This window comes from Chionomys nivalis, chromosome 11 (genome assembly GCF_950005125.1).
Source record: "Chionomys nivalis chromosome 11, mChiNiv1.1, whole genome shotgun sequence".
NCBI classification, from domain to species: Eukaryota; Metazoa; Chordata; class Mammalia; order Rodentia; family Cricetidae; genus Chionomys; species Chionomys nivalis.
The window spans coordinates 82,092,237-82,112,544 of record NC_080096.1 but is presented as its reverse complement, the minus strand read 5'-3'; the positions used below and the strand labels follow the sequence as shown (position 1 = coordinate 82,112,544).

The window sequence follows — 20,308 nt, the reverse complement described above, 5'->3', positions numbered from 1 at the left end:
AGCAGCCAGCACGCAGTAGAGGTGGCTGGTAAAGATACAATGGAAAGCTATCAACTTCTGAATTAGTGTCTGATCATTGCCACTGTGCTTGGCGCTGTGGACACCAGACAGAAGTCCTTTTCTGTGTCTAAGTGGTTCTGTGGTTGCCAGGGAGCACTTGGCTTGCCCATCCTGTCGTCCTTCCTTCTACCCAGCATCTGAGTATTGCCAAGCTCCTGTTGTGGCCCTCCATGTCTGAGCTCTTCAGCTTACTTGGAAGGCTGTACCTGTCTCTCTAGGCTTTCTGTCTCTGACTGTGCAAGATACTTTGCATCCCCATTCTGTGTGCAACGCGCCCCACTCCTCAGGAATGTACCCTGCTTGTCAGTGTTCTCTGTCTTGGCATGTGAACTATGGTTCCTGTGTCTACAATAACTTCTCTCTTTTGTTGAACTCCCTCCTAAAACGAACCTTTCCTTCCTTTGATTTTGCAAGAACTGTGCCTATCCAGGACATCAGTGAGCCTCAGGAAGGAAGGCTAGATTTGTCCCCTAGCCCTCAGGAGTGACCCCTTGTCCTTAACCATGTCCAGGGGCTTTTTTTTCTCCCTGTTTTGGGTCCTCATCTTAGCCTGGCCATACTGTGCCACTGTGAGTTTGGTCTCTCCTCCATGACAGGAGTACAGTAAGGGTGTGGTCAGGGCTACCTACTGCCATTGGTAGTCAGGAAGACCCAGGAGTTACCAGGAAAGACACACCCTAGAGGGAAGGAATATACTTTCAGGTAACAGTAGCTAGGATACATAACAGAGAACAGCAGGTGCCTGAGGTCCTTTGCTCCTGGCCTTAAGGGGCCCAATGTGAAGTTCCCAAGGATCAAAAGAGGGGTGTTCCGGGACTGCTAGGGTCTTTCTCCAGCTGTGCAAACAGTTTTTGCAAAATGCATCTTGGCCCCTGCCATCCCATTTGTACTGTGTAGTTTGCTTTGGCTTTCCCCCAGCCTCAGCTCTTCATCCCTTCCAGCCTGGTTTCCCAGGCCTCATGCCCCAGACTACTGGGGCTTTATGTGAGCCAAACCCAGGGCCCGACCAAACCAAACACAAAAGAAAATGAGAGATGAAGGTTCTGTTAGACCGATTGCTGTGGAATTCAGGCAAGAGAGCCATTCTTACCTTTGGGGTGACCTTTTAACACATTCTACCCATCTATCTATCTATCTATCTATCTATCTATCTATCTATCTATCTATCTATCTATCTATCTTATTATTATTATTTCTGTTTTGTTGATAGTGCTGGGGATTGAATCAGGTGCCTCATACCTACTAAGCAAACACTCTACTGAGTCACACCCCGGCCCTTATTCATTCTTTCATCTAGCAAACATTTTGTAGAATGGTTTCTTATTGGCCAGGCAGCCTACTGAGCACTTTAGAAATCTTTTATTTTAAAAGTACAAGTGTCATGTAAGTAAATATCATCACCAGCTCTTAGAGAAACGTTTGAGGAAGCCAAAGTTGCTTACTCTAGTACACATGGTGAGAGAACGGTGCACCTGGCTTCGTGTACTGCTCGCCTGCCTTTGGACTGTGAGCTTTTGATCACTTGTGACACTGCCCAGTGTGTAGCACAGTGCCCAGGAATCTTGGGCTTCCATTCATGGAGACTGTCTTGGAAGGACTGGGAGTCAAGAGACATAGGTTCTAATCTGACTGCCATTTTCATTACTCTGTGATTCTGCACAAGATTATGTAATTCTTGTATCTTTGGGTCCTCCTGGCTGCCGCATTTCCCCAACTCAACGATGGCTTGGACTGAATACACTGTAGGTTCCTCTCTGGCTGTAAGACTTGGGGAATGGAATGTACTCCATGCTGTGGCATCATAAGTGTGGGAGAGTAGCAATGCACCAGGCAAAGAGAGTAACAGCCATTAGTTAGCAGGTCAACCAAGAGACCTGGATTAAGGGTCAGAGTTCTGCTGCCCACAGATATTCTGTGCATTTTCGTGTCCTTCCATTAGTGAGTGTGTGCGTGTGCTGTGTACAGATCCCTGCTCACTCACCCTAACCTTTCAATTTTCTTTCAGTTATGGAAGGCAAAGGCCTGATGAGCCACGAGCCTGGCATTTGTGATCCCTATGTGAAGGTATCTGCTGGGACTGGAGGCTGGTGTGGAATCTCAAGGTCCAGTCCCACTTGTGGGTTTGGGGCCTCATTCACTGGGCCTCTGGTCATTTATGAGGCTGTGCTGGCCTAGACCCTTGCCTTTTGGCTGACTTGTTTTCTAGGGCTTTGGGCAAGAGTTAGACTCTTAAGAGTGATCTTGGTGATCTATGTAGTAGGCACTATGGCCATGCTGCTGACTGACACACAAGCTTTTTTGTAGACAGGAGCCTCTTCATTCCCTTCCCCACCAAACTGAGGCAAAACAGTCAGGCTTGGGCAGGAGGGTGGAAGGGGTATCTCTGAGGGCTGCAAGATCTTTCTGGGTTAGAGCCTTGCAGTGTCTGCAGAGGACCAAGGGGTGAAGGTTACAGGAAGTCAGAGGCCAGGGACATCCCAGAGTGCAGCAGCCAAGAAGCCGGGTGCAGGCCTGATGCTCTTTCCCCTTCACCTCCTGAAGCCTTTCCTGCCTAGAACTGGAGAAAGACTTGACAGGCATAGGCTGGACACCCAGGGCAGCGGAAGAAGACTCCTGTAGTGAACGCATGGCCTTGGAACTTTCTAGGGAGGGAACAGAATGTCCAGGGGCTCCTGGGGACTTAGAAGGGAGGAGGCCTTTGGGGAAATCTTCCTGGTTGAAGCAAGAATAGAGACGATAACAGCTGCACTCTATTCTAGGGACCTGTCACTGCCTTCTTGTACCACACCATGACTCCCTGTTGCGGTGACCATCCCACTGGCCCCAGGTTCCTTGTTTGTGATGGACACTCTGATCTGTCCTCTTCACAGGCTGCTTTGAAGAACCTTAGGAAGCTTTTAGTTTGGGGTCATGCAGAGCTAGCTGCAAGGCTTAGGTGACGATGTGGCCTAATGTTTTTACATTCTCTATTCAAGATCTCCTTGATCCCCGAAGACACCCAGCAGTGCTGTCGGAAGACGCAGACCATCTCGGACTGCAGAGACCCAGCTTTCCACGAGCACTTCTTCTTGTAAGAGTCGGGGGCAGCTGGGCCAGCCCCCGAGGGGAGAGGCAGGTGGGGAGGTTTTGTCTGGGGCAGCCTCTGTTTGCCAGATCTAGACACAGATCTAAGCAGAAAAACAGCAGCTTCTGAAGGATGCCTTTGTTTTCTCATCCCGGTGTCCTTGCATCCCTGGCCTGGGCCCAGCAGCAAGGCGCACAGCAATAACATCACTTGGCTGGCTCTCCTGACAGCAGTCACCAGGGCTGGCCCTCCTTCCCCAAGAGGAGCCAGTTTCCTACTGTGCCTCTGGCCAAGTTTTCACCTTCAACAGAAGGGAGTGGCATCACCTGCTCATCATTAACCTTCCTGAGCCCTGGCTTCCCCGTTTGTAGAATGGAGTTAATAATAGTTCCTGCCCAGGGAGCTGGGGACTCCCGTGGAGTGGGAGCTGCTGTTGCTGTTATTACTGTTATTTCTTTCCCCATCTCTGGGCACTCAGGGGCCAATGGGAAGGTCATGGACATTTACTTTTCCTGTTAGTGAGAATGAATCATAATATTTTGGTTTTCTCCTCACTTCATGACATAATTTTGCATATGATGCAAACTTAGACTATATGGTGAACTAAAAGAAGAAAAGAGAAACTAGTCAGACCCCTACTCGCGCAGATACACCTCGCAGTATTTCCTATAAGATCCCTTCGTTCGTGTGAGCACGCGTCTCTGCGTGTGTTTACAACACAGGATTGCTTTATAATGGCGTGTCCCAGTCTTCGTTTTGTTCTTAACCATGTAGTAGCCACCCTAGTGCGCACATGAGCCACCCTAGTGCGCGCGTGAGCGAGGCCCCCCTCCCACACTGTAATTAGCCAGTTGTAGAATTCTTCTCAGATGCTGCAGTCATGGCGAGCTCTGTGAGCCTGGCCTGGAGCTAGGCCCTCCTAACGCTCTGACCGTCTGCTTTGCTTCCTAGGCCTGTCCCAGAGGAGGGTGATCAGAAACGTCTTCTGGTGACGGTGTGGAACAGGGCCAGTGAGACCAGGTAAGGAGACCTGCTGAGCTGGACTGGGGTGGCAGCGTGCAGGAGGGGAAATGCCTTCAGGTTAAATAAGTGGAGTTGCAGAGTCTGCACCCCTGCCAGACCCTACCACATGGAAGTGATGGTGAAGGGGAGGCCAGGACACATTGTCAGAGAACATTTGCTGAGCTCTTGGTGTCAACAAGGCAGAGTTTAAATCCCCAGGGATGCCAACTACCATCACCTTGACTCTGCTCTGAAGGTGTCCACTGCCCCAGAAAGGGACGTTAGGCACTGTCTGGAGGTAAATCACAATGACAGCATATCCTTAGCCCAGTTCCATTGGGCTCACTTTGCTCTGAGTCACCACTGTCCAGTGCATACATACTCCGTGAATACTGACCTCACAACCTAGAATAGGGCGGATGAAAGCGAGAGTGCATGTGGGCAGGTGACTGGGAGGGCTTCATGGGAAGAGTCAGGCAGAGAGTAAGACAAGGGGAGAAGGGAGGGGCATTCTGGGACGGGCATGGTGTGAGGAAGCAGAAAGTGATGTTACGACGTGGGGTGGGGTGCAGTAGGCGGGCGTGAGGGTTGGCTGCTAAGGAAAGCCAGCGCTAGCATTTGTCTGCCAAGGCCAGCTGGGCAGAAGCAGCGTGGGGCTCACTTCACAAAGGCAATATTTGAAGCTGGGAGACCTGCTCGCCAGGAACACTTACTTGTTCAGCAAGCCAAGAATAGAGCTGGACTGAAAAGGGGCTCGGGTGAATAAAAATCAGCTCAGCTCTCCAGCCTAGACTTGGAAATGCTTTTTGTGTATGCACCGTGATGGAGAGTGAACCCAGGGCCTTGCACATACCACGCAAATGTTCTCCCATTAAACTACGGCCCTAACTCCTGAATTCTTCTTGGTAACATAAATTCCATTAGCTACTATGCCCACTTTTGTTTTGTTTTTGTTTTTCGAGACAGGATTTATTTCTCAGTAGCCATGGAGCCAGTCTTGGAACTCGTTCTACAGACCAGGCTGGCCTCAAACTCACAGAGATCTGCAGGCCTCTGCCTCCCACAGGCTGGGGTTAAAGATGCAGGCGCCACCACCACCCAGCGCTACTGTGCTCTTTTAGGGATCCCATTTAGCCTTGAGAATGAAGAGTGTTTGTTCTGATGGAACCCACTTTTCACCACGGAGTGACGCTCATGGTGGTACCCACTCGGTCCACCCATTTTGTCATCTGTCCATCCCACTGCCGCGTTCCAGGTGCTGAGCCCTCCTGCTGCTCTCTGGAGGTGCAGAGACAGGCGTGAGGAGGTGGCTGGGGAAGGGGGGTCACACCGATAACAGACACCCAGGCACCTCACTTGTGGGGTACTGAGCTGAGTCCGGCTAAGAATGCATTATCTCATCTGTGTAGTTTGTGCTAAGTTTCCAGAAGATGTGACCAGGGCTCAGGGGGATCAGCCCTTGCCCAGGGTCACCCAAACAGTGGACAGTAGAGCTGGCAAGAGAAGACAGACAGTTGGATCTAATTCCGTCCTTGTTATTAGCATGTTGCCTCCTAGCCCAAAGGACAGAGTGGAGAGGGTGCGTTTGTGGAGCGAGGCCATGTCTAAGGACTCCCCGGTGTTTGGGGAGGGGCAGGGTGAAGCAGTCCTTCAACAGAGCTGAGATGGAGGTGGTGTAGATCCAGCCAGCTGGGTCCATAGGTCCTCTAGAGAAGGGTGTCCCTCTTTAGTGCCCCGTGGTAAGCGATGAAGCCAGCTAGGTGTTTGGGACACTGACGAGAGACTGACAGGTATATGCTGTAGATTTAAGATTTGGGAAGGTCTTGGGTAGGACGAGGTGAAAGAGAATTGATGGGAACAGTATTTGATCATAGTACTCAGCCGTGAAGGCAGGAGGAAGGGGTATCACCAACAGTGTGTGAAGGGCAAGGGGAGATGCTGGTGTCTGCTGGTGGTGCATGCATGGGATGGATGCGATACACCACCCAGGACACACTGAGTGTCAGGCCCTGTCTTTGAAGGGTCAGTAAACTGGATTAGATGCCCTAAAAGAGCCCAGAGGAGTGTCAGAGAGGCAGAGGGACATCGTCAGCAAGCTCCTGGTAGAGGTGAGGGCTGGAGCCGAGCCTCCATGGGAAGCAGGCAGGCACAGCTGCCAGAGGAGCCAGCAATGCGGGTCACATTTTAGAAGAGAAAGTGAGGCTGGGGAAAGTGAGTCAGCCCTAGCGAGGCCGACTGATCAGGGCGCTGTCTCCACTAGTTGCCTATTTTGGGAAAGTGAGATTCTTTATTTAATAAAACACAGCCAGCCTCGTGATCAGAGTCACAGTCCTAAGCTCAAGAGGGCTGGGGGCAGGCCCAGGCAGGCCTGCCTGCGGAGCAGATGGCTCCACGGAGGTTGTCAGCATCATGTTGCTGTTTTTCTCAGCCAGTTTTTCTTTATTGACCAGAAGAGGTCTCTGAGCTGAGCAGACAAACAGCAAGTACAGGAAACACAGGCACTGCCAAACGTTCCCAAATTAAATTGTGTTTCTCTGAAGGACAGACTTACAGTTTATCAATGTGAAAGACCACCATGGAAGGTGGGAGGAGAGCTTACTGGACTGTACTCTGTTACAAAGCATTTTCCACACAGTATCTCATTTAACACAGATTTGAACGGGTGAGAATTATGGTTGTCTTTCTCTTGAGGTTATATAATGCCTGGTTCTTAACAAGCATTTTTCTATGTGAACATTAAGCCCATGGCATGCCTTATCTAATTTAACCCCCACTCTCTTCTTTTACGGGAGAGGAAACAGGCACAGAAAGGTTATGTAATGTGTCCAAAGTAACACACCTGGAATGCAGAAAAAAATCAGCTGCAGATCCAGGCAGTCAGAAAGCAAGTCTGTGCTTATCGCCACATCCCTGTGCGCTGGCCTGCCTCCCTCAGGTGACAAATGACTGCAAAGCCATTCTCCTTCCCTGTCAGTGTCGTGTTCCTCCAACCTTGAGATGTTTCAGCACAGGTAGTGTAGCTTTGTATAAACCATCCTATCAAATGTGTAGTGTGCACGCTCTGAAACCTGTAGGCACCAAGAAGGAAAGATCCTCCCAGTGCTGGCTGTAGATGCCTACTAGGGACAGGCTGTACAGAGAAGTCCTGGTGGGGTTGGGGAGATGTTTCAGCAGTGAGAACACTTGCTGTGCAGTCAGGAGAACCTGAGTTTGAATCCCCAGCACCGAGGCCAAGCATGGCAGCACGCAAGCCCCAGCACAGTGGCCGTCAAAGACTCAAAGGGAGTTGAGATTTCCTAGTTGCCTGCCTAGCTCTAACTTCAGTGAGAGGCCCTGTCCTAAGGGAATCAGGTGGAACTGGCAGAGAAGGACACGTGACATGGTGGCCTATGCACATATGTGCACCCGTGACATGGTGGCCTATGCACATATGTGTACCCGGGCACATACACCACTGATCACAGGAGCTGTTGATTTTAGCGCATGTCAGCATTTTGGCAGGAGCTGAGGAGAACCAGTGGGCCTGTGAAGGAGAACCACTCTCACTGGCTGGGACGCTGTGGGCCAGCCTTTCCCCACTCTGTGCCTCAGTTTATTAGTTCGTAAAATGCAGTCATTGCTAAAGCTATTTTGTCCAATTTCAAAGTTCTGTGAGTATTAAAAATTATAGCTACTTTCATAAAATAGCTTGTTAAATTAAAACAAAGCAAAACTATAGACCTTTTCAAAGATATGCAAAACTAGAAGGCAGATATCAACCCCTGAAGATGCAGAACCCCAATTCTTCTGTTATCAACGTATCAACGTGTGGCTGATTACCTTTCTCTCTGCTCCACCCACTCGCCCCTCCTCCAATGGATGGTTTTCAAGCAAATTCCACACAATTTCATGTCTTTTCAGTAATATATAAAAAACATAGATATGTATGTATATAACAATTTATAAAGAAGCAGAGCCATGAAGACGTAATCACGCTCAGGTAATAGTAATTCCTCCAATTCTTCAGGCGCTTTGCACACAGAGCTAAACTGGAAGTCCTGGTGGTTAATAAGCAGAAAGGTAAACCAACGCTTCTAATATCGCTTAAAGCACTTTTCGAACTTGTAGCCAGAGACCAATCTTGGAGAAAAATGTAATTGTTTCTCTGAAAGGCAGACATTTGACTCATCAATGTGAAATACTGTTGTAGAAGGATATTAATAAAATTTTAAAAGATATATATATATATATAATTAAAGAATGCAATTTTCTATGATAGCAGTAGCTGCATATATGGAAGGTCTGTTTTGCTGTGTAGCAGGCATCACCCTGGAGTAGCCCTTTTGCAAACAGGATCTCTTTGCCAAGTATAGTGGCCTGACATTAGAAAGCTTCTGACTAGTGATGGCTACGTAGCCCAAAGGAAAAGGTGAATAGAAAAACATGTACTTGATTTAAGGCATCAAACTAGAAATAAAGATTAAATTATATAACCCTGTGATACAAAATAGTTCAAGGTTCATAAGTGAGCAGATTAACGTGCCTTCCCCAAAGCCGCAATGTGTCTCATCGTACAGGAAGCTGAGCACTGCCTGGCATGTGCTCCGTAGAGTCACTCTGAGCCTCTGCAGTGCTCGGTCCCCTCTCTGAAAAGCCCTTCCCCTCGTTCTCTCTAGCTCTGCTCACTAGGGCTCCTACAAGCCTTCCAGCCCCAACTGCCTCTTGCGCCTTTCCAGTTTGTAGCCTGCACTGTTCATCTGTCAATCTCACTCCACCTTGTGCCAGGCCCTGTATGGCTGTCTTGAACTGCTATTCAAATTCCTGCCTGTTTGTCTTGTTTCCTTAATAACGAGGCTCCTTGCACAGTGCCTGCCAACCGTGGGCATGATGGATTCCCCCATTTGTCAAGCCTTTGCTGGGTGCAGAAGCCTGGAGCTGAAGCCTTCCTTGGCAGTCAGCAGTGACCGAGGCGTGGTTCCAGAGCCTCCTCACAGAGGGAATTTGCCGGCTTCTCCAGCATGGGCTCAAGTTGGTAAACTGACTGGTACCTTGCCGAATACCCAGGCTGCTTATATAAGCAGTTCTTTCTCCAAAGGGTTTCAAAAGCAGCCTTTCAGAAGTGGCTAATTGAAGAACACTCAGAGAGAGGTTCCTACTTGTGGACATTAATTGTGACAATTTTCTCTGCCTGAATGATCATGAAATCACTGGAGGCCCCTTAGCAGGAAGCAAAACTCAAGGGAGGCTATTAACCATTTAGTATTCTCTAAGCACCAGGGAATAAAAATTCCACTTACAGCAGAGAAGGGAGAGGCAGTGTTTATTACAGCTAAGCCCCATCCAGGAGACGGGGAAATCGGCAGTGTAGCCAACATGAGTGCAGAGTGTGCTCGCCTCACTACCAGCCAAGGAAGGCTCTCCCAAACGTGCTGATGAGAAAAACAAACTTGCTAGGATCACGTGGGTAGAGCCTGCAAAGGCTGTCCTCCAGTGACAGCCATCTGGGTGACTGTTGCTTGTGGCAGGCTAGCCTGCTAGTGTGACTCTAGCCCCTTTCCAGAACACTGGGGTAGGAGTGTGAAGGGATGTTTTATTAGGGTGGCTGCATGACTCTCCTTGAGCAGATTATTCATGCTAGGAGGGCCCAGGGAGGAGGAGGAGCCACAGCTGGAGGAGGAGAGATGGCTAGATGAACTCTAGCCCTGAGGCTGTGGATAGGCAGGCGGGCAGCAGTACTGAGGACCAGTCCTGAGTGCTGCGTCATCCCCCCCCCCCCGACATGGCCGCCTGGGAGAAGCTAGTTTTGTTATGCTTACAACTATCAGGTTGCAAGCTGCCACCCTTTCTGAAGAATCCAAACAATATGTATTTATTCTTGACCTCTGTTTGGCCACGGGTGAGTGCTCGGCAGAATCCCTGTAGAGCTTTCTCCAGGCTCTAGTGCCCAGATGCTGCCTTGAACTTACTGGGTTTGGATCTAGGCATGAACTCTGTAGCTCAAGTCTCAGGCATCTTTTTGGGCAGCTCTTTGATGCAGTGCTATTCAGAGTCACCTCCCGGCCTGGCCCCTGTAGACCAGCATCCCGGGAGGCACATCATCAGGGATTTTTTTTCTACTTCCATCTTTGCTTGAACACTGTGCCTTCCATCTATGTGGGCCCTACAGATAGTGGAAAGGCAGCCAGTGTTATGCTCCAGTCTAAATATGTGTGGCGTTTCTGGGTGTAAATAAACCAATCCACAAAGGAATCTGAGTTGGGAGCTGTAGGAAGAGAAGAGGGGAAGAAAAACAAAACCAAAACTCACAAAAGGCTCAATATCAGTGTGAAATGGAATCGCTGTACAATAGAGGTACATAAAATGCATTTATATCCCATCACAAAAGCAGCAACTATTCCTGTGAAGATCTGAAGAAAAAAACTGCTAACGATCCCACCTACCAGACACAGTTGTTGTTTGTCTTTTGTGGTTCTGTTTCCCATGAAATTGCAGCTTTGTACGGATCTTTTTCTCAGACAATAGCAAGCTTTGGCGTTTCATTGAATAAGGCCATCATTATTAAAAGCTGTTAATAAGTTCCCGATAGTTGGACATTCTCTAGGCACCTTTAACTCCTGTTGCCCAAGAAGCCCAGCTTAAACTTTACCCCGAACCCTAGTCTGGCAATGTATGAAGCCTGACCTTGGTTCATGCCTTTCTTTCCCATTGACAGCAGGGTCATTGTGAATCATTGTAACTTTTGTGTGTTGGGTATGTGTGGAACTTGGTCTCCAGCCTCCTGAGAACTGCTTAGGTCCTTTTTGGATGTGAAGCAAGGCTATGTGAACCGAGGGATCATAACTTTTACTGCATGTCCCCAGCTGAGGTGATGGCTTAGAGTTTCTGATGGGAACAACCTTCTGTACCTACCCAGCACGAGAACAGCTAAAGCACTCCAGGTAGTCCTGAGCGTCTGTGGTGTTGGAGAATGCACCATCCGCCCAGGCCTAGGATGCTCAGGTGCCCTCAGAAGCCGCATGCATACCGTGGAACACTTACAGAAGATGTCCTTGAACAGACAGCAGGAGACTCACTCTCTGCTCTTCTCCTAGGCAGCGTGCTCTCATCGGCTGCATGAGCTTCGGGGTGAGGTCCCTTTTGACTCCAGACAAGGTGAGTTCACAGGAAACTTCTGGAGCCATAGTCCACTTAGGCCCTGATGGCTACAGTCGTGCTGGCCCTGGAAATGCTTGGGTTGAGCTGCTTTCTGTGACATGGTGTCCCACTGAGGCAGGCATTGGTAGCTTAAATTACAGGCTGCTGTTGTCACTGGGCTGGCTAGGGGTTTGAGTCCCAAATTGGGTTGTAGTACTCCTAACCTGCTCTGGGTGAGGGGAACGGGCACCTCTGGTACCCCTCTACAAAGGTTCTTTTGATGTGTCTTCTGGGTGCAGAAAGGGGCAGCACGGGCACTGATGGCATCTCTCTTAAGGTGGGCTCGTAGGAACCTTTCTTTGGGTCACTGTCCCTTACCTGCCCTTACTAGGCACTGCAGTGAGCCCCAGTCTGGAAGCTCTGAGTAGGCGATGGTGCACTTCTTCTCCACGCCTTGAAAATGTCCTTGTTGCCTGTGTTGTGTCCCTGCTGCCTAGCTTTATGTCCTGGAAAGAAGTCACGAGATGGCTGTGTGGAGGTCCTTTGGACCACCTGGCTGCAGCCTTGACTTCCGTCTCCTGTGGGAATGGAGAGAAGGTGCTTCTCATGGAGATTGCACAGAGGTCTCGAGTGTCTGCTTTGGTGACCTCCGCATTGCTCTTCACTCCTTTCTTTTTGCTTTGTAAACAAACATTTCATGAGCACATATTGTTTACCAGGGTCAATATTAGGTATGTCCGAGAGCCTGGCTGGGGGCAGGAGGCAGGCAAGTCTCTAGCTGTTCTCTAGGGTTAAGAGACTAAGGGAGGACCACTTCTGTCCAGAACCTCGGAAAGGCTTCTTGGTCTGGGTGGTTGAGGGATGATGTCCAGCTACAGGTATTTTTGTTTGTTTGTTTTGCTGCTTTTGAGGGGTTAGTGGTACTTTGGTCTGTTTCCTCTGCCTCTTTGGTCTAACCATTTCTTCTCTTCACGACAGGAGATCAGTGGCTGGTATTACCTGCTAGGGGAGGATCTGGGCCGGACCAAGCACCTCAAGGTGGCTAGGCGGCGGCTCCGACCCTTGAGAGGTATGTGTACAAGCCCCTTGACGCTCTCCAACCCTTAATAAATGAAGCATGAGTCTGGGACTTCTTGCCAGTGCTTATAGGACCCCAGACTACCCCTGGAGTCCAGAAATGTCCCTGACTGGCTTGTGCATGGGCCCTCGTGCCAGCGGGAACTTTCTGACTAGGCTTTTATCACCTTTCAGACGTGCTGTTGAGAATGCCAGGAAATGGGGACCCTGAGAGTGGGGAGAAACTCCAGGTAGGTGGGGGACACTCCTGGCTGGGGCTGGTGGAACCTGAGCATGGTTTTCTGGTCCCCTTTTTGTCAGCCTCTTGACCCAGGAAGTGGCTGTGGAAGAAGGCAACATTTGGTGCTTGGAACTCAGCAAGTCATGCATTGTAAAGGAGGATTCTTGACTTTCCTAAAGTGTGCCGTTGGGAAGGTGTGCCATTGGAAAGGAAGGTGTGCCATTGGGAAGGAAGGTGTGCCATTGGGAAGGAAGGTGTGCCGTTGGGAAGAAAGGTGTGCCGTTGGGAAGGAAGGTGTGCCGTTGGGAAGGTGTGCCATCCGTTGGGAAGGTGTGCCATCCGTTGGGAAGGTGTGCCGTCCGTTGGGAAGGTGTGCCGTCCGTTGGGAAGGTGTGCCGTCCGTTGGGAAGGTGTGCCATTGGGAAGGTGTGCCGTCTGTTGGGGAGGTGTGCCGTCCGTTCGGAAGGTGTGCTGTTGGGAAGGTGTGCCGTCCATTGGGAAGGTGTGCCGACCGTTGGGAAGGTGTGCCGACCGTTGGGAAGGTGTGCCGTCCGTTGGGAAGGTGTGTCGTTGGGAAGGAAGGTGTGCCGTCGTTGGGAAGGTGTGCCGTTGGGAAGGTGTGCCGTCTGTTGGGGAGGTGTGCCGTCCATTGGGAAGGTGTGCCATCCGTTGGGAAGGTGTGCCGTCCGTTGGGAAGGTGTGCCGTTGCCCTGTATGTAGTTATCCATGACCTTTGCAAGGGTGGGAGAGAGCCAGGAAACACAGGTGACTGGATCTTTTGGAGTTTTTGACCTCTGGTAACGGAATTCTCCCTTCCCCCAGGTCCCCAGAACCTGTGTTTCTCCTAGAATCATGGCTGTGTCATCTTCACAGGGTAGTCCTGCTAGGACTGGGGAGTAGCCATGACTCTGAACCTGAAAGTTTCTGGCTTTCTGCCAGCTTTGAATCTGGAGAGGAACATTATATAGGGATTTGGAAGAACTGTCCAAAGTTTTTTCAGTCTCTTTGGAGAAGCTGTTAGGTGACACAGGGAGAAGGCAAATCCAACTCCCAGGGACAGTTATCTCCTTGGGCACTGTTGTGTTCTAATTCCCACCATCTCCTGTGAGGTGGTAGTCACCACCCCACCTTACAGATAAGGGGACATATAGATCCACAGGTGTTATGTCACTGTGACCACGCAGCCAGCAAGAGGTAAACAGTGCCTCTGGAAAGGGTGTGCACTGTCATGCTGTCTCTAGCATATGGAGAAGACGTGATGTTGGCACGCTCCCCGCGCTCTTACAGTCTAGGAAACCTCTTCATTGGCTGAGCTCATCCTTTCTCTCATACACTCTGGGGTAGTTAGACCTGCATGGGAAAGAGCCTGGGTTCAGCCTTTGTCGGACACCCTGTAGAGATGGTAGCAGCTTGCTACCCGTGGCTTCTGAGTACTTGACTGGAGCTATCAGACTCTCTCTCTGCACATCTGTGAGCCGTCAGTCTCTCTACATAGCACACTGCACATGTGTGCCGTCAGTCTCTCCACATAGCACAATGCACATGTGTGCCGTCAGTCTCTCTACAGAACACCCTGCACATCTGTGTGCCCTCAGTCTCTCTACAGAACACACTGCACATCTGTGTGCCATCAGTCTCTCTACATAGCACACTGCATTTCTGTGTGCCGTCAGTCTCTCTACAGAACACACTGCACATCTGTGTGCCATCAGTCTCTCTACAGAACACCCTGCACGTCTGTGTGCCGTCAGTCTCTCTACAGAACACACTGCACATCTGTGTGCCATCAGTCTCTCTACAGAACAAACACACTGCACGTCTGTGAGCCGTTAGTCTCTTTACATAGCACACTGCATTTCTGTGTGCCGTCAGTCTCTCTACAGAACACACTGCACATCTGTGCCGTCAGTCTCTCTACAGAACACACTGCACGTCTGTGAGCCGTTAGTCTCTTTACATAGCACACTGCACGTCTGTGAGCTGTACGTCTCTCTACAGAACACCCTGCACGTCTGTGTGCCGTCAGTCTCTCTACAGAACACACTGCACATCTGTGTGCCGTCAGTCTCTCTACAGAACACACTGCACATCTGTGCCGTCAGTCTCTCTACAGAACACCCTGTACGTCTGTGTGCCGTCAGTCTCTCTACATAGCACACTGCACATGTGTGTGCCGTCAGTCTCTCTACAGAACACACTGCACATCTGTGTGCCGTCAGTCTCTCTACATAGCACACTGCACATCTGTGTGCCGTTAGTCTCTTTACATAGCACACTTTATGAATGAAAAGTAGCTCCCGAGTGCCCATCAGTCTCCAGATGTTTTGTGTTCCCTGACTTGGTTACAGTGCTTAGGGCATCCCAGATTGCCCCCCCGCCCCCGGGGTTAGTCCACTGGATTTGTTCCTGGGGACCCTGGGATTTGCAGGGAGGTGTGCTGTTACAGAACAGCGTGGTTTTTGTTTTTTTCTTTTCTGCTTGAGTTTCCCTCCAGCAGGCAGTGAGGGGTGTTTGTGAGAACACTGGACTCACAGAGTGGCCCAGGGCAGAGAATGCAGCCAGAACAAAGGCGCCCTCTCCCCGCCAGGCCTGAGGAATACTAACTAGTTGACAGGAATTTTAATATAAAACTCTCCCTCTTCCTTGTCATTCTGAGGTTTCAGGAAGCCTTCGGGCTTATCTGCAGAGGCACACAGCGCAGACAGGGTTCGGGGAGGTGAGAGGTGATTTCCTGCCATTCTTCTGTGGGGCGGGCTTCCCAGGGCGGTCATGCCAGGCTGACAGGGCGCAGTGCAGGCTCCCGCTGCTGGGGGGAGAGCTGGGTTTTCATGGGGAGGCAGCTAAGGCAGGACCCGCAGCCATGAACCGCTTCCATGGGCTCTGCAAGGTGTGCTCAGAACGCCGCTACCGGCAGGTGGGTGCTTGGTTCCACGGGGAGTCAGGGATGGGAGGATCATCCATATAGGATCACGGGGAGTCAGGGATGGGAGGATCATCCATATAGGATCACGGGGAGTCAGGGATGGGAGGATCATCCATATAGGATCACGGGGAGTCAGGGATGGGAGGGTCATCCATATAGGATCACGGGGAGTCAGGGATGGGAGGATCATCCATATAGGATCACGGGGAGTCAGGGATGGGAGGACCATCCATATAGGATCACGGGGAGTCAGGGATGGGAGGGTCATCCATATAGGGTCTCTCTCCCCACAAGGTCTTCATTGCCCCCTCCTGTTCCCTGCAAGCTTATTTTGATGTGGAAAGAAGTTAGGGGCAGCGACTGGACCAGTGGCCCTGCCTGCTACCTAAAGCCTCATGTCATGGGCAGCTGAGGCCAGTTCTATGTATCCTTACCACTGGCTGCTGTCCTTGATGAGGTGATTTAGCTGATTTTTTTTTTTTTTGCTTTTATCATCTGGGGAAGTGGTGATTTTTTTTTTTTTTTTTTTTTTTTTTTAAGCATCTCAGGTCTGAGATTGCCAATGGTTTTGGGCTGGGGAGTTGAGTGACTCCAGAGAGCTACAGTATTTCTGACCTTCCTGTTTCTGGTGGCCAGTTGCACCCATTTGTTCCATGTTGTGGGTGCTTCTGTGTGAGATAGGATATTGTGTGCATGCATAAGTTTTCCTCTCTGCTGTCTTGAGAACCCACTTCACTAAGTCTGCCTCTTAGTTCCTGGGCTGGGCGGCTGGGCAGAGTCAGACTGATAGTAACGATCACCCGAAGACTCTTTTAAAACTAGGCTTTTCTCTTTCTTTCTTTCTTTCTTTCTTTCTTTCTTTCTTTCTTTCTTTCTTTCTTTCTTTCTTTCTTTCTTTCTTCTTCTTCTTCCTTCCTTCCTTCCTTTCCTATTTTTTTTTTTTTGAGATAGGGCTTCTCTGTATAGCCCTGGTTGTCCTTGAACTCAGAGATTTGCTTGCCTCTGCCTCCTGCGTGCTGGGATTAAAGGCATGGGCCACCACCACCCAGCTAGGATTTTCTTTCTTATAAAATAGAAATGGGTTGGGTGTAAAGGTAAAAGACACCCAGACTTGGGTAATGTCCAAGCTGGAGGGAGCACACAAATTTTCTTACTTTTAAAACACAGGGAAGGCCCTCATTATAGACTCTAGGTCCTATCGGTCACAGGGAGATGCCCACAGGGTCCCCTGAACCTCTGCCTCTGTCACTCGGGTATCCAGATGTCTCTCCCAACCTTCCCCTGCTCTCAGGCCCTGCCCTGCTCTCCCCAATCTATGCTCCCCACTTTCCTGCAGTTGGACAGAACATTTAGGTGGTGGGGGCAGGGTGGGCACCAGGTGGAAGATAATGAAACTTAGGTGTCTTTGGGTTAGGGGGCCAGAAGACTGGGCTGTGTCAGTGGTCGGAGTAGGACCTGGTGCACACATGGGCTGGACCCACAGCTCTGGGCTCGGAGTAAGACGGCCTCTGCATTAGAAGCCGGGGCAGAGCTGACTGCAGTAAATTTTCTATGGGACCAGAGTTCTAGTCCAGCTTGGTCCCCTTTAGCTTCCTCTTTTGAGCAATTCATAGTCCCCTGTCCCTAAATAGGAGTAGTGAAATAGACAAGCCTGTGTGAGCAAGAGGATGGCTCCTATGGAGTGCTTGGCTGTGTGCTGCCCATCTCTAGGGAGCGGTCAGTAAATGCCGGCAGCTAGGGACAGGAGTCTAGGTGTGGCAGAACTTCAGAGACTGGGCAGGTGCTGGCATGGCTGAGACACAGGAGCAATGGCACTTCTTGCCCTTGGCGGCAAGAGGAAGAACCACCCTGGGAAGGACACCTGTCAGGAGCTGCTGAGGTCCCAGAGTCAGAAGAGGTCAGAGGAGGAGTAGGGGAGCATTCCCTCACTTTGGGCCTTGATTACCTTCTCTGTAAAATGGGCTTGCTGAAGTCTCTCCCTTGGGGTGTAGCGATGGACAGATTCTTGGGATTTTGGATACCACCCTCTGCGTGCTCAGAGGTCATGGTGGCCAGAACATCGTGTTGCCTCCATTGCAGTCCTCTCCTCTCCTGCCACTCCTTTGCTTTCTCACGGGGTGGGATCGTTCTCGGGGAGGTGAAGAGGCTCCTGTACCTGTCTGGACACACATTCATCCTGAGACCAGGGAGCTGGGGCTCACCCCCCAGTCATCCTTGGCACCCTATGCTTCGGGAAGGGCTGGAAGGGGTCTGTGTGGCATGGAGGGTGGGTGGCAAGTCCCCTGTTAGTCCCACATAGTGGCTCCTGCTGTCTTCTCCGGGCCTCTGCTGGCCTGGCACTGAGGGCTCTCGTTCTTCCCTCATTCCACTCACGCCTAGCTTTGTTTAGCTTTTTCCCCACTTTTTCCTTCTCTTCCTGTCTTAGCTGTGTGTTTTCCCAGAATTCTTATGGGAACAGGGTATTTTCCTGCTTCCTCTCCCGCCCCCTTGTCTGTCAGATTTCCTGTTTTACAAACTTGCTTTGAATCCAGGCCCAGGACTGGTGGGAAGCAGAGCCTCGGGGACCTTTTGTCGCTCTGGGCTCCTGCCTGCTCCCCTTTGCTGACCCTGGCCTTGGGTTGCCATCAGGTGGACACAGGCATCCAGCCCTAAGAGCCAGCAGGCAGTGCCCGAGGCTGCTGCCCTGTTTTCTTCCTCTTCTTGGCCAGGACACCTTTTCTCGTGCTTGTTGGGACTCCCTCGGAAGCCATTTTCTGATTTAATCATCTCACACAGAACCATCCTTTTTGTTTTTTGAAGATTTTATTTTAAAAGTTTTTTTTTATTATCTTTTTATATGTGCATGGGGATGTGTAAATGAAGGCCACAGGTGCTGGACCCCCGCTGGAGCCACCTAACATGGATGCTGGGCCTAGAGCTCAGGTGCTAGCACTAGCAAGAATAATGGCTGTGCTCTTAACTGCTCACTCAGCTGTTCTCAACCTGGGGGTTGTGACCCCTTTAGGGGGCTAAATAACCCTTCACAGGGTCACATACCAGATATCTATATTACAATTTGTAACAGTAGCAAAATTACAGTTGTGGAGTAGCAATGAAAGTAATTTTCTGGTTGGGGGTCACCACAGCACGAGGAGCTGTGTGAAGGAGTCGCAACACTCAGATGACTGAGAGCCACTGCCTTAAGCCATTTCCAAAACCCCAGCCATGAACATTCTGTAGGTGAGACGCTGTTACCACCCTAACGGTCACAGCCTTTGCTGAATACCTGCCACTCACAGGCATGGTGTCTGGGGTCACACAGGCCTGATTGTTATACAGTTCTATTCTCTCCTCTGTTGCTTGTCATGGCCTATTTTTCTTTGGCTTGTCCTCTCCAGTAGCCAGAGACCAAGCACCCCCTCTCCCCCTCTGGCGGCTCCTGCTCCATGTACCTCGGCAGGGCATGACACAGAGCAGGAGTTTGGGCTACACAGTTTTGATCTGCAAAGAGCATCCGGATGGAAGGGTCCTTTAGCAGAACTTTTGAAAGCTCAAGCTGAGGCACTCCCATACACATAGCCCTTTGCGGGCAGAATGAAGCCCGTGGTTAGAGCCGGCTTATCCAGGAGGCCTTGGCTCTGCCTGTGCCTGTGAACCCCAACACTCTTCCCCGGACCCTTGACCATGACAGAGAGAATATGTCCTAGTCTTCCCTCCCGGGCGCTCTGGGAGGACGGCCACCCACCTGGCACAAGGAAAACCCTGGGCCAAGATCCCAAGACCTCCATGGGAAAGGACGCTGAGAGGGAGGTGGGCAGCTAGCTGGTCTTCGGTGGGGAGAGGGGTACAGCTCCAGACAGCTCGCTGTTAGGACCCAGGGGCGAGGTTTGTCCTTTCCTGGTTGCCATCATTCTGCCCTCTGCTTGAGCTCTTGGCAGCTGGTTTGGCTCTCAGGAGCAGAGAGAGGCTGGCTGGCTCCTCCTCAGACCTGGTTCCTGTGGAGAGGAAGGTGGCTCTGGGTGGGGCTTGGAGGCTTCCCAACTTCAGAACTCTGGAGTAACTGGGCAGGGCTGTATCCTAGATCACTATCCCGAGGGGCAAAGATGGCTTTGGCTTCACCATCTGCTGTGATTCTCCAGTTCGAGTTCAGGCCGTGGATTCTGGTAAGTGAACAGCGCGGGATGCCAGCCCTACCCTCCCACCGGGCAGCTGGACCTTGCAAACGATTGGAGCTGGAGGGGTCCTCACACTGGATCAGGGACTGGCCTTTTGAAAGGAAAAGAATAGTATCTTTAAATGACCCACAGATGAATCTGAGGTTTATGAAAATAGACCCATTTTTTGTTTGTTTTAACAAAATGAAAATAGGTGTTGTATTTTGATTCCTGGTAGTTTCTGAAGAAGAACTAAGCTTAAATTGTGAGAGCTAATGAAAACCTTGGAGGAGCTTTCATCTCATCAGCAGTCCACTTCGCTGAATATTCCTAGCTGGGTGTGGTGGCTCCTACCTGTAGCCCCTGCACACAGGAGCATTCTGGAATCAGATACTGGAAGTTCAAAGCTAGGCTGGCCTATATCATGAAACTCTGCTCCTCACAAAAACAAATCAACCTTCAAGCAAAACAAACAAAAAGAAACAACCAAATAAGCAGAGGAAAGGTAACTCCCTGGGTAGAGAACTCAACTTGTAAGAGTGAGAACTTGAGTATGGTCTCTGGAACCCACGCAAAAAATAAAATAAAAATTAAAAAAATAGTGGCTTATGTTCATAATTATACTACTGGGGAAGCATAAAGAAGAGGATGGTTAAGACTCACTGGAGTAACCTACATGATGAATCCCAGGCCAGTGAGAGGCAGTGCCTGAGGAA

At 50.4% G+C, this 20,308-nt stretch overlaps 1 protein-coding gene across 7 annotated transcripts in view; it reads left to right on the top strand.

The window, feature by feature from the left end:
• The window catches only part of Rgs3 (regulator of G protein signaling 3), a 119,700-nt gene that overhangs the window by 22,647 nt on the left and 76,745 nt on the right, over window positions 1-20,308 (top strand). For 4 of the 7 annotated variants that reach the window (XM_057783703.1, XM_057783704.1, XM_057783707.1 and 1 more), the window contains exons 3-9: window positions 2,066-2,124; window positions 3,036-3,130; window positions 4,076-4,144; window positions 11,197-11,257; window positions 12,218-12,308; window positions 12,491-12,546; window positions 19,520-19,601. In XM_057783703.1, the coding sequence (XP_057639686.1) occupies window positions 2,066-2,124; window positions 3,036-3,130; window positions 4,076-4,144; window positions 11,197-11,257; window positions 12,218-12,308; window positions 12,491-12,546; window positions 19,520-19,601 (513 nt within the window). Of the gene's footprint in view, window positions 1-2,065; window positions 2,125-3,035; window positions 3,131-4,075; window positions 4,145-11,196; window positions 11,258-12,217; window positions 12,309-12,490; window positions 12,547-15,204; window positions 15,253-15,278; window positions 15,451-19,519; window positions 19,602-20,308 lie in introns of those variants that run through there. The other 3 variants (XM_057783706.1, XM_057783713.1, XM_057783705.1) reach the window with 3 other exon arrangements.